The 13,586-nt window shown below is 35.1% G+C and overlaps 1 protein-coding gene across 1 annotated transcript; it reads right to left on the bottom strand.

Annotated features, from left to right (window-relative positions):
• Positions 1-8,322: 8,322 nt before the first annotated feature.
• LOC145579365 (rac-like GTP-binding protein RAC9) lies at positions 8,323-12,694 on the bottom strand. Its single transcript, XM_081636604.1, has 7 exons — positions 12,539-12,694; positions 12,192-12,279; positions 11,996-12,105; positions 10,704-10,767; positions 10,534-10,598; positions 10,068-10,133; positions 8,323-8,590 (listed from the first exon to the last, which is right to left on the bottom strand). Exons 1-7 carry the CDS (start codon positions 12,635-12,637, stop codon positions 8,486-8,488), a joined length of 597 nt encoding a protein of 198 aa, XP_081492730.1. The 5' UTR covers positions 12,638-12,694; the 3' UTR covers positions 8,323-8,485.
• Positions 12,695-13,586: the final 892 nt, after the last annotated feature.

Genomic DNA, 13,586 nt, shown 5'->3' with positions numbered 1-13,586 from the left:
ACGAATTGGTACGTGGCTTGCCTTTTCATCTTGCCTTGGTTTACTTATATTCTTGCCTTGGTTTTTGTACTGTGGTGGTACATTATTTGGTCGTATTTGTGCTTCAATACGTCTCATCCTTGTGTTGTGGTCTAATAGCTCGTATCTTGCCTTGGCTTATTGTTGAGCTAGTTTGGTGTATTTATTTGTTTTTGGTGGTGCAATTTGGTGGTATTTGTGCCTTGGTTTATTGTTGAGCTATTGTTTTGTGGTTCAATAGCTCGAGTTCTAGTTTGTTGATTGAGCTAGTTTGGTGGTCTATTTTTGGTTGGTGCTAGGTTTGTCGTTTTCTTGATTTGGCCCAGTGTTCTCTTACAATGGGGGCTCAATCTACTCGTACCTTTGAGCATATTACTGAAGAAGATCGTAGGAGTGTTCCTACTATCACTGATGAGCATTGGAAAAATCTTCTAGCTGTCGTTCAGCGCTCGAGCTCTTCGTCTCATCGCATCTATAATTCTGTCGATTGCCTTATTGATACTGGTGCTTCAAATCATATGTCTGGTAATATTGCATTATTTACCAATTTAGTTGATATTTCGTCTCCTGTTGGTTTGCCCAATGGGAAGAGCACTACTGCTACAAAAGAAGGGAGAGTTATTCTGTCTGATAATTTAACTCTTGATAATGTTCTTTATGTTCCTGCTCTTAAATGCAACTTGTTGTCTGTGTCTCAGTTGTTAGAAAAACAATACTATTCTGTTATGTTCACTGCCAAGCTATGCATTATTCAGGACCGCAATTTGAGGAACTTGATTGGAGCGGGGGAGCAGTGTGATGGGGTCTATATTTTCCATCCGGTTCGTGCTCGGAATTCTCATGCAAATAAAGTGGTAATTTCAGATGCAAGTTTGTTGTAGCACAAACGTCTTGGTCATACATCGATGCAAGTGGTTAGTTCTCTTCCGGGAGTTTCTCGTAGTACTCATGGTCATAGTAGTTCTTCTGGTTGTTCGTTTGACTGTGATATTTGTTTTATGGGGAAGCAACCCCGCAACACTTTTCCTTTGAGTACGAATAGAGCATCTGGTATGTTTGATTTAATTCATTGTGATATTTGGGGTCCGAATAAGATTTTTTCTAGTTGTGATGCTCGATTTTTTTTTACCATTGTTGATGATTTTCCGCGTTCTACTTGGGTGTTCTTAATGGTTGGTAAATATGAAGCTTCTCAGTTGGTTCGTGAGTTTTGTGCTATGGCTAAGACTCAATTTGGCGGTAAGGTCAAGCTGGTTTGTAGTGATAATGGTCAGGAGTTTCTCAATTTGGGTTCTTTCTTTGCTAAGAAAGGCATTTTGCATCAAACTTCGTGTGTTGACACGGTTCAACAGAATGGTAGAGTTGAGCGTAAACGTCGTCACATTTTAAATGTGGCACGAGCTCTTCGGTTTCAGGAAAAGTTGCCCAATTATTTTTGGGGCGAGTGTGTTATGACGGCTGTACATCTCATTAATTGCATACCTACTCCGATTTTGAAAGGCAAAACCCTTCATGAGTGTTTGTTTGGTCAGTCTCCTTTATATGATAGTTTGCGTGTTTTTGGTTGCCTTGCTTATGCTGCGAATCGTCCTCGCATTAAAGATAAGTTTGATTCCCGTTCCCGAAAGTGCATTTTTGTAGGGTATCCACATGGTAAGAAAGGTTGGCGTTTGTTTGATTTGGATACCAATGAGTTTTTTATTAGTCGGGATGTTCAATTTTTTGATGACAAGTTTCCGTATCTAGATTCGCTTCTCGATGAACGACGATTGCTTTGGGAAAAATATTTTTCAAACCCACCAGTTTGGGATGATGATTTGGAGTTAGTGGGAATTAGGAATTATGTATATGATAGGGGAGTTGCGGATACAACAGTCCACCCCACAACCCAACTGTGGGAGCAGTAGCACGACCACAACCGGGCTGTGGAGTCTGCTGCCCATCAACCCCCTATAGGGCAGCCAGCGCCCGAGCAGTCACACGCTGGTATTCCAGCAAGAGCTGCTGGTCAGCCCGCTGGAATACCAGCGCTCGCTGGCCAGTAGCGTAGCAACAGCAGCGAGGCAGCAACCCACGCTGCCGCAGCACCCAGCTAGCCAGTGCTGGGCAGGCAGCGCCCCAGGCTGGCTTGGCTGGGCAGTCTGAGCCTGCTGCCAGTGCCAGGCAGCCACCACCCCAGTCCACGGTGGTCCGGCAGCCGGCGGTGGTTCTCGATGGTGGTTCACCGTCTTCCGATGTTTTATTTAATAAGGCGCGACCGTCCAATATTGTTGAGCAAGAATATTTCGCCGGAATATTTGAGGGCGAGTTCGTCGGATAGTTTGGGTCGTGGTCATCGTGAAAAACGTCCTCCTTCGTGGTATTAGAATTATGTTACTCATAATATTATTACTGAAAATATAGACCCTTCTACATCAACTGTCGTCCCTCCTCAATCACGTTTCTCAGGTAAACCTTTCCCTATAACTTGTCATGTTGAATATAATCGTTTTTCTATGAGACACAGGTGTTTTCTGGCGACGATTACTAAGGGAAAGGAACTGTCTTCATTCAAAGAAGCGGTTAAAGACGTCGGTTGGCGTAAGGTGATGCAAGGTGAGATTGACGCTCTAGAGCGTAATGGCACATGGACCGTTGAGGATCTTCCTCCCGGCAAGAGGGCTAGTGGTAGTGGTTGGGTGTACAAAATCAAGTACATCGAGAAATCGAAGGTGGAACGTCTCAAGGCTCGTTTGGTTGTTCATGGCAACCGACAGGTTAAAGGTGTTGATTATAATGAGACGTTTGCTCCTATTGCAAAGATAGGTATGGTACATATTTTGTTAGCAGTTGCTGTATCTTTGAATTGGGAGTTACATCAGATGGATGTTCATAATGCTTTTATTCATGGTGATTTGGATGAAGAAGTGTATATACAGTTCCTTCCAGGGTACGGTACTCCAACACCTGGCAAAGTTTGCAGGTTGCGAAGTCTTTATATGGCTTGAAACAAGCCCCGAAACAGTGGTTCTCAAAGTTGCCTAGTGCTCTGCGAGTTTTTGGGTTTAAAAACTCATATGTTGATTACTCCCTATTTAGTTATGTACAAGGCAGTGTCTCTTTGCATGTTCTTGTATATGTCGATGACTTCATTATTGCAGGCTCCTCTCATGATGCTATTGTTAGGTTCAAAGCCTATTTGTGCAAATGCTTCTATATGAAGGATTTGGGTTTGCTTAACTATTTCTTAGGCATTGAGGTTGCTCAGAATTCGGAGGGCATCTTTCTTTCTCAATGAAAGTATGCTATTGATATGTTGACCGAGCCAGGAATGTTGGGTTGTAAACCCATTGACACTTTGTTGGAGCAGAATGATCGTCTTGCACATGCTTCTGGTGAGCCATTTTCTCAACCAGAACAGTATCGTCGTTTGGTTGGCCGGTTGGTCTATTTGTCGATCACTCGACCAGAGTTGAGTTACTCAGTGCATGTTTTGGCACAGTTTTTGAGGGTTCCACATGTTTCTCATTGGGATGCGGCCATTCGTTTCTTGTGCTACCTTAAGGGTAGTCTGGGATAAGGTATTTTGTTGCAACCTTTGAAGGATTTACGCTTGACGGCGTTTAGTGACAGTGATTGGGCTGCGTGCCCGTTGACTCGGCGTTCCTTGTCAGGTTATTCGTGTTCTTAGGCCGTTCCCCTGTTTCTTGGAATACTAAGAAACAACCTACCGTATCCACATCCTCGGCAGAAGCTAAATACCGGTCTAAGGCTTTCACTACTCGTGAGTTGAAATGGTTGAAGCAGTAGTTGTTTGTTCTTGGTGTCAATCACTCTAAGCCTATGCAGTTGTTTTGTGATAGTCAGTCGGCCTTACATATAGCTAACAATCCGATGTTTCATGAACGTACGAAGCATATTGAGGTAGATTGTCATTTTGTTCGTGATGAGTTGTTAAACGGTAATATTACTACCTCATATGTTTCGACAGGTCATCAATTGGTAGATATTCTCACTAAGACTCTTGGACATCAGCAGTTTGGTTTTCTGTTACGCAAGTTGGACATTCGCGATTTACATGCTCCAACTTGAGGGGGAGTATTAGAGTTGGTTTGGTTATATTTGTTAATATTGTATTTATATTAAGTTTATCTTATTAGAAGTTTTAGGCAAGTTAGATTTCCTATTGTATTGAGTATATATTTGTGATTATTATCAATGTAAAGGTTAAGCCGTTTTCTCCACAATATTCTTGAGTTTAACATGGTATCAGAGTTAGGTTAAGTTGTGTTGTGATCTGGGCCAATATTTGTGTTGAGCCCATGAGAAAACCAACATGTGAATGGTGTGTTGTCCCACATTGGTTGAGTTTATAAGTGAGAGTTTGTATTGGGATGTGTATCCCACATTGAAGAATTAAGAAAGTTGTGTCCACTTTATAAGGCTAAGGGGCTACTCCTCTCATTGTCATATGGTTTTGAGGTGAAACCTCCTTGATCGTATAAAGTGGACAGGTGTATCGAGTGTGGCCTAGGCCCATTTATCATAGCTGAGTATGCCAAATTTTCCATGGCTAACAGGAGTTCATGTTCTTCACCAAAGCAAGCTTTAATTACTAAGTGAAGGTGTTACTCAATACAAATTCACAATTACTGACCTTTGCACCACTTAAATTAAATTTTCAAATTTAAAATTCAAATTAAAAATTCTGAAAAGTTTCAAAGTAAAATTTTTAGATGAAATAACAGTGGGGTTAATTTTTAGCCAATAGAAATTGAAAAAGGTGATTGTTTATGTAGGGTACACATAGAGGTCTATATGTGTACCCTTTTCGGTAAAAAACTAATCAAAATAAACTAGACATGACAACTTTATCCGAAAGTGACCAAAATCAATATGAAGACTAATAATTTAGCATACAAACCTGATTAGACCCGACTGTCCCTACCCCGATCATATCAAATTGACACCTATATAAGCTGCAACTGCATAGTTTAAAAAACTGAGATAGTGCATGAGTCCCAAAGATATCAAGGGTGGTATTCAATATCTCATACACGAGATTAAGTTCTATTTAAATCATGCTGCTAGTTTCTTACAATTATAATATTTTTTTTAAAAATTTTGTATTAAGAATTTTTTTTTTAAATACAATGCAAGCCATGCATATTTGTACTCCGTAATATATATGTAATTACTTATTCTATCTTTCAATAATTGCATCATATATTTAATACTTGTATAAGATATGTGTGAAAATATATTATTTTGACCATTAGTATATCTACTCTTATGATAAGTAAACATTATAAGAAAAATAAAATAAAATAAATCTTTTATTATTTTTTTGAGATATACCTAACATACAACAATTAAAATTATGAAAATTCTTTTTTTTTTGTTTTTTTTATATAGTACAGAATAATAATAGGTAAATATTTTATTTTTATTTATTTATTTTTTTGTGTGTTTAGAGAGCCACAAGGGCGGGGTGAGAATCGATTCCAAGATCTCCTGGAACACCACTTGAGTTTAGAGGTGTCAAAAGCACATCTGACCGACCCGATCCGAAACCGACCCGAAAAATATCAGATTTAGATTTAGATTGGTGTGGACATAATAATTTAGCATAATTCAACTTCAAAAATTTACCCGACCCGACCCGACTTTATCAGACCCGATTCGATCATCCGAACTGACACCCCTACTTGAGTTATTCCTCACTCTCATAATTAAATAACTTAGATGTGTTAAATTCTATTTAAAAAGAAAAAAAAATGATCCATCTATCAGAAAATAGATGAATTATGCTAAATTTACACTAATGACCATGACTAATGCTTTGAAATATTTTTCTTAGCTTTCACCATATATTGTGAAGCATTTATTGAGAGGAACTATTAATGGTTATAAATGATTTAGCGTACCTAACAAATCGACATGGTCTAACTTTTTGATAATAAGTGCATCATGAATTAATCAATGAGTAAGTTGTGTTGTGGTCTTGTGGAGATAAAATTGTTACGGGGTACATATACTTCTCTCTGTTTTTTTAGTTGACGCCATTTGATTTTTACACTATTCACACGACACGCTTTGACTCGCTTTTTTGATTTATAGATACGATAAAACATATTCATGTGAGATTTTGTTTGAATCGTTTCAATGTATATTTATTAATATCCACTTTTTATAATTTTACAATGTTGATAATTAAAGATATTAATCGTTAAAAACATGTGTTGGCAAGCGTGATAATAGAAAGGTGTCAACTATAAAAAAAAACAGAAAAAGTATATGCCACGTACAACTTTGGAGTTATCCATTTCTCAAAGCGAATACATATTATATATTTTGTATAATTTTACTACATACGTTACTAGTATAATTTTCTTACCAAGTCATCAAGCTGGGTCTGATCTACTGGAAAGAAGAGTGCATATCAACCATGAGATTAGAGGTTCAATGGCCGTTACTGAAAAGAAGAGTGCATATGAACCATTGTTCAACCACCTCACTGCCACCAAAGCCACCTCACTGCCACCTTCCAACCTCCCTTTCCCCATCAACTCTACCCTGAAACCTGGCCTCACTGCCACCCTCTCCCCTCGTTGACGACCGGCCAGCCTCTTCCCGTCGCCGGCGCTAAGCCTCTACCTGCTGGCGACTACCACCGCTACATCATCAACTGCTCTCCCCTGTTTGTTTTCTTTGGCTACTTTGATTCACTTCTTCATCATCCACCATCAACTAAAATCAACGGCTTCAAATGCTATACCTTCAATCATCATCAAATCGCAGCCATTGATTCGATTCAATGCATCTCAGCCGCCCAATTTCATTAATATCGCTTTAGAGAGTTACTGATTCTTTGGCTGAATTGGGGCGTAAATTGCCAATTACGGGGCTCCAAATGCTGAAATTGCGAGCTGAATTAGAGCTTCTTACGGGATGCTATTTGTTCGATTGGGCCGTTGGATTCCATTGATGATGGTGCAGGGCTGCTGATGGAGCGCGCTTCTTGCGGTGGTGCTGCTGGCGGCAGTGTTGGTTCAGGCAGTACTCGCTGCAGCATTGCGGCGGGGATTGAAGTGTAGGATGAGCTTGGTGATGTTGGAAAGAGCAGGGGAGTTGCAGTGGTTCGGTGATGTGGGTGCGTTAGTGGCAGTTGCGGTGGTTTGATGTGATGTCAGCGATGGTGTGAATGGTGGTAATGCTAGAGATGTAGCTGGCAGGGGTTAGTGAGGTGTTTGCATGAGAGTTGGGAGCATGGGAGTGTTGGCGAGTGGTTAGTGTGGTGTAGGTTAATAATTTGTGTGGTGATGGATAAATTAGGCCCCACTTAACGGTGACATTGCCAGAAACCGTTACCTAGTAGTGAAATATATAATTAGGGAATTTGGGAGGTAGTAAAGTAAAATAAAAAATTAAACGAGTAGCAAATGTGACACAAGGTGTTTTTGCGGGTAGCAAATGTCAAAATTTCCTTTTCTCTATTATTAAGTTGTTCTATGCATATTGTTATCTTAATATTTTTTATTTGCTAAATTTGTACCATAGTTTATCCTCTATTGTTCTCTACATCAAGCTTCAAGGTTGGGGTGAGTTTATTGGTGAGTTTTGAGTGGAGTCTTGACTCAAGACTCACATACAAGACTATATGTTTTTTGCAATAAAGTGATGCAAGACTATAGGTAGTCTTGAGGTGAGTTTTGGAATCCAAAAGTTATCTTAAGACTCACAAATTCACAAAAAGCAATCTGATTTTTTTTTTGTTAGCCAATGAGGAGCTGCCAACTCATTAGCTTAAAAAGTTGTTGATTTTTATAAGAAATAGATGTACAAATAGTAAATTTGGACAGACTCTTGGAATAATGTGTTAAAGTGAAGAAAGTCTGGTGTGAGTCTAAATAATAAAAAACTAATTTAACCTTAGTGAAAAACTGACGTGGTAGAGTTTGAATAATGTATTTGGATCTGGGGATAAAGTGATAAACTTACCCTTAGTTTCCATGGTTGACATGTACGTATCCTCATTGTAATAAATTCATCATAATCTATCTCGTATGTTCAGACTTTATTGGTTGCTAAGTATTGTTATTTTGAAGGAATATAGTTTTGTAGAATTCTATTTAGATCCTTGCATTTTATAAAATTAAAGAGATCAAAATTTGAATTTGTATAAAACGGCTACCTAATTTCAATTATAGCTATAAGAGGGAAATTCCTAATTAACATTTCTTTAATACTACTACAAACTAACAAAAACAAAAACACATCTATTATAATAATATATAATATTTCTCTATTAATTAATTTCATCACTTAAGGACTAAAATGCTAAGAGCCATGTTTATTAAGTAAATAAAAATAAAAAGTGATGAATAATAAGGTATTTTACTAGCAAAAATAATATTGCTTGTTTACAATGTTCTTGACTATAGGAGACGAACAATAATAAGAAGATATATAAAAGCAATGTTTAGTATCAAAGGAACGTGCATGCTTTGAACCTCCGACCTACATGCTTCTTCTTCATTTTAGGTGGCCTCAATGCTACCTTTATTGCTGAATCAAACACTGCTTTCACATTCTGAAATTTTAAAACCCAATAAAACATATTATTAGGAGTTTGTAATCGATCAACTATTTAATTTCTAGGGTTTTTTTTATACAAAGTTCTTAAGCAACAGTGAACATTTCTTGATTAAATAATAAATCTCATTTTCACTTTCAAATTTATCATTCGTTAAGTATTAATTAATCATCTACTACTCCCTTGTAATAAACTTATACATCGTATATGTATACTTAAAAAAAAAAAAAAGTATGAATTCTCATTACTACCAAATGTTCTCATTTTTGTTGACTCATCAAATGTGAGGCTCTCTTTTAACAACCTCTTTTCATTGATCTAACCTCTAAAGGCTCTAATAATGCCCCTCCATTAGAGACACTTTATAATTAACTAATTACTTCTCATAATCATTTTTTAATAGCTATACTATTCTACTAAATAGTGTAAAAGTCAAAATAGTGCAACTATTAATAAAAATATACTTCTTCCATTTTCGATAAGTTTCACGGTTGCACCAAAATTTTCTTGTAAAAATTGTGTTAAATTTTTAGCGACACTTTCATAAAAGAAATCGACCCACTATTTATTTATTTATTTATTTATTTATTATTATTTTTTTTTCATATCCTTAGGGCACTTTAATTATTACTTTAAAAAAATTAAATTATATTCACTCACTATATAAAAGCTATGACGACCTAAATTCTTAGAGGTGGCAATCAGGTTGGGTTGGATTCAAGTCAACCTGTTTATATAAATGAGTCAGCACCCTAAATTCGAACTCGACCTGTTTCTATAAATAGGTCAAAAATTCAAACCTAAACCCGATCCGTTTAACCTGATTTTTCAAGTTTTTTTGACAAATTCCGGTAACTAAATTCTACACTACTACCAACTAGTGGGACTATTCGACTAATCCAGAACGGAAGAAGTATTTCACAGTCTTGAAACTGAAATTAATTTTGGAGTCTCTTTCAAGTTGTTGATAAAATCATTTTATTGACTCGCTTTCTAGAGTAGCACATGCTACATAGGCCCACATCTGATCAAGTCCATTTATCAAATCTCAAATTGGGCCTTTAGTTTGTATTTTTTTAAGAAATGGAATGTTTTCAGGATAAATTTATTTGATGCTTGGTAGTATTACCAAACCAAATAGCCCAAAGAAATACAGCACTTAACTTTTTTTTTTTTACCTTCATGTTTAAAGGTGCCAAACTGCCAACCTACTAGATCATTCTTAAAGGGGAAAATATTCAGATACTCCTATGTCAAATTTAAAACAAGACCTTACACATAAGTTTTTGGATCTACTAAATCAAGTTTTAATCATGATGAAGAAATGAGTATTTCAATTTGGATTAGGTCAAATTATAGGTCAATATAGATATCAAATAAATTTGAACAATGTTCTAGACTTCTAGTTTAACATGTTGGATAATTGGATACGGAGTGCATGTTAGCTTGTAACTCGATCATATCATAGTAATACCTGTTGAGTCTTGGCACTACATTCAATGTAAACAACGGCCCCGATCATCTTCTTTAGCTCCTCACCCTGCTTGACCATGTTAAAACTTGTCAATAGAACGAAGTTAATTAAAGATTAATAGAAGTTAAATTAAAGAATTTACAGGATAACAATGCTATTTGTACAAAATTATTTGTACAACTCAATTATGTGACTCGAGTGTGGGTGGGGGGTTTTCCAAGTATGGTGGAGCATTTAGTTGCTTCCGATTTTTGCTTAATAATAATTAGTTGTGGTCGACTTTAAAAAAAAAAAAAAATGCTATTTGTACAAAATTGTTTTGAAATCCCAAAAAGATTTGACTTTTTCCCTTTGCCTAAAAATAAGTATATATAATACAACTAGAGATAATTGTTTATCAAACATTGGTTTTGTACAAGTAATGATAATTGGAGTAACTTGTACTACAATTAAAAAACCAACTTGCCTGAGCAGTAGTAATAGCTGCTGTCCCTGGATGATCCTTTAAGAATTGCTGGTCCTCTCTCAAATCTATATATCATTATTATTGTATTGAACAACATTATTATAGCTTACTTAAGCTATCAATTAACAAAAGCTTATAACCTGATTTAAAGGTTGTTGTGTTTAACTTACCCAATTTGGTTCCAACTAGCACAATTGGCACATTTGGGGCGTAGTGTTTCAGCTCTGGAATCCACTGTTCATGGTTTGCATGGAAGATTATAGTAATAATTATATAGATTTCCAAATTGAAAATTATACTAATGATTATCACTTAAAACAAAATTTCTTGGAAAATACACTAGAACAAGTTGTTACATGCCATTATTTATAGCAACACGAAATACAAAAAAATAAAAAGGTAAAGACTGAACTGATTTGACTTAAAATTAATCTTAGATCAAATTTCTCTTTAAAATATGCGTCCTTCGACTATATAATGTACTTCCTCCGTTTCTTTTTAACTAACACGTTTCTTTAGTCGTGTTTGTCAATGCACAAATTCAAACGTTAATATCTTTAATTATTGATAAGCAAAAATTATAAAAAGTTGATATTTTTAAAATATCTACCGTGACGAATCTAACAAAATCCCACATGAATATGTTTTTCATTACGTATAAATCACAAAACTCGGTTAAAAGTGGATGTGTGAATAGTGATAAAGTCAAAGCGTGTCAACTAAAAAAAACGGAGGTAGTATTAGTTATTAAACATGCATGCATAATGTGAGTTTTATACTCATGTATATGATACTTCATCGATCTGTCTAATATGAATTATAAGGCTTTGTTTACCTTGGTTCATTTTAGAGTCAATATGTCACATGAAATAACATGGAATAAAGATAGTAATAGCATAAATAGTTGTGTAATTGCTTATTAATTAGGTGTATTTTATTCACCCGACTTTCACTTATCTTAGGGCCTAATTTGATTTATTGAATTGAGCTGAGCTGAATGAAGTGAATATTTTATGAGAGGATGAAATTAGGAACTAAATTGAACTGAAAATAAGATGAAGAGAACAGACCCTTAATGTATTCAAACATATTTAAACTTTACATGATTTTTTTTTTTTTTTTTGAAAAGGTTGTTTAAATTAATGTTAGATGCAAATAATTAATTCCAAACTTGTGCATTCATTTTTTTTTAAAAAAAAATTCCAAACTTGTGCATTCATGTTATATAACCCCGGCCCTTTTAAATATTATTTTTAGTAAATTTATCTTACTCCATATTTAAATCCTTCAAATTTTATCTGAAATTATTTTTCATGAAATATTTAGAGAAAATGAAAGAAAAAAAATATGAAAAAAATGAAGTAGTTAATTAATTTGCTAATTACTCCATCACAATTACGCGGCTAATACATATGATAGAATATTGGTTGAGATAGAGAATTGCAAAAAGTTTGAAATGTACCTTCTTATAGATATTTTCATAACTAGCCTTACTGATCAGAGAAAAAGCCAAGAGAAACACATCAGCTCCTCTGTAACTTAGAGGCCTTAATCTGTTATAGTCTTCTTGTCCTAATATTACATAACCCAATTTTATGATTTAGCAAATATACTTAATTATTAATCATCATATCAAAAATATGAAGAAATGGACTAACCAGCAGTATCCCAAAGGCCAAGGTTCACAGTGTTACCATCCACCACCACATTTGCGCTAAAGTTGTCAAAAACTGTTGGCACATAATCCTGTAAAAAGAATAAGTATGAAGAATATGAAATTGAAAATCTTTCTATGATCGATTTTTAAATGCATGCGACGAAAGCTCATTAGAATGTCTCTAACGACACTAGCTGCTTGTTTGGTTGATCATAAAAATTACTATTTTTTTTAAGTAAAAAGTAGTCTTTACAACACCCGATCCTCCTCACTTATTAAGTTAATTATAAGGACTAACTAGGCGTAAAACAGGATATAAATAAATTTCGTCAAAAATGACAAACGTACCGTAGGAAAAGTGTTGCTAGTATAGGAAATAAGCATGCAAGTTTTTCCCACAGCTCCATCTCCAACAGTAACACACTTGATAAATCTAGCAGTACTCATATTAGTTACCTTGTAATTAATTTCTTTGGGTAAATCTATATTGAAAGAACAAATCAATGTAACCTAAGCTACTAAAAAACTAAGCCAAACTTCCTAAGAGTAAGATCTTGTATATATTCCAACCCATTTCAAAAAAGAGAATCCTAGGAAAAATGTAACAAAAATTATCACATATATTTTTATTTAATTAAGAATCATATTATAACTTGATATATAATATCATGTTTATAAGAAGAAGTGTTGGTGGAGTTTGATGGTTCTAACAACTTAAACAACCACCACTATATAGGATTATAGGTAGATTTATTATAAAAAAAAAAAATTATAATATAAAGTTTTGTTTCTAATTGATGATTATAACACCAATGACTTTGCTTTCCTTTAAGTGCAAGGCTTGATAGTTGCTAGTACTATCCAATAAAAACTAAAGTAGGGCTTTTTTTGGTGGTTAAAGTGATTGAAAGGTAGAAAAAATGATGATAAAAAGGAAATGGTGGTTGTTTAACGAAGCAACATCTTTTGACAATTACTAGAGTTTATATAACTAGATTTTAACGGACTTTATACATTAATAAATAATTCCTCGGAATTGGTTAGTCTTGGAAATTTTTGCTGTCTTGGTTTTACGACTATATAATGAGGTTCTTGTGAGATCATATGGAGATAAATTTTGACATGAATTGATTTATTAAATAAATAAAATTGTCCATTCTTATTGAGGTTTTATAGACCAAAAGTTACTCAAATATGTTATAACTTACACTAATTTTTATCTATGGCTAGCCATACCGTGTAGTCAATCACCTTAGCTTAGCTTGAAGTTAACCAATTATAGGGGTTATTTTGTTAGGATTATAAGGTTTATTAGTTAGTAATATTAGGGCTAGCAATCAAGTTGGGTCGGGTCGGGTTCAGATTAATATGTTTAGATAAACGGGTCAACACCCCC

This window comes from Chenopodium album, chromosome 14 (assembly GCF_948465745.1).
Source record: "Chenopodium album chromosome 14, dcCheAlbu1.1, whole genome shotgun sequence".
Taxonomy (NCBI): Eukaryota; Viridiplantae; Streptophyta; class Magnoliopsida; order Caryophyllales; family Amaranthaceae; genus Chenopodium; species Chenopodium album.
The sequence above is the reverse complement of the archived record's forward strand: the minus strand, read 5'-3'. Positions and strand labels throughout refer to the sequence as shown.

Coding starts and splice junctions, on each gene's coding strand:
- LOC145579365 (XM_081636604.1), bottom strand. CDS start 12,637: ATGAGTACTGCTAGATTTATCAAGTGTGTTACTGTTGGAGATGGAGCT. Junction 12,280..12,538: donor CTAGCAACACTTTTCCTACG/GTACGTTTGTCA, acceptor TTCTTTTTACAG/GATTATGTGCCAACAGTTTT. Junction 10,599..10,703: donor GCTAGTTGGAACCAAATTGG/GTAAGTTAAACA, acceptor AATGATATATAG/ATTTGAGAGAGGACCAGCAA.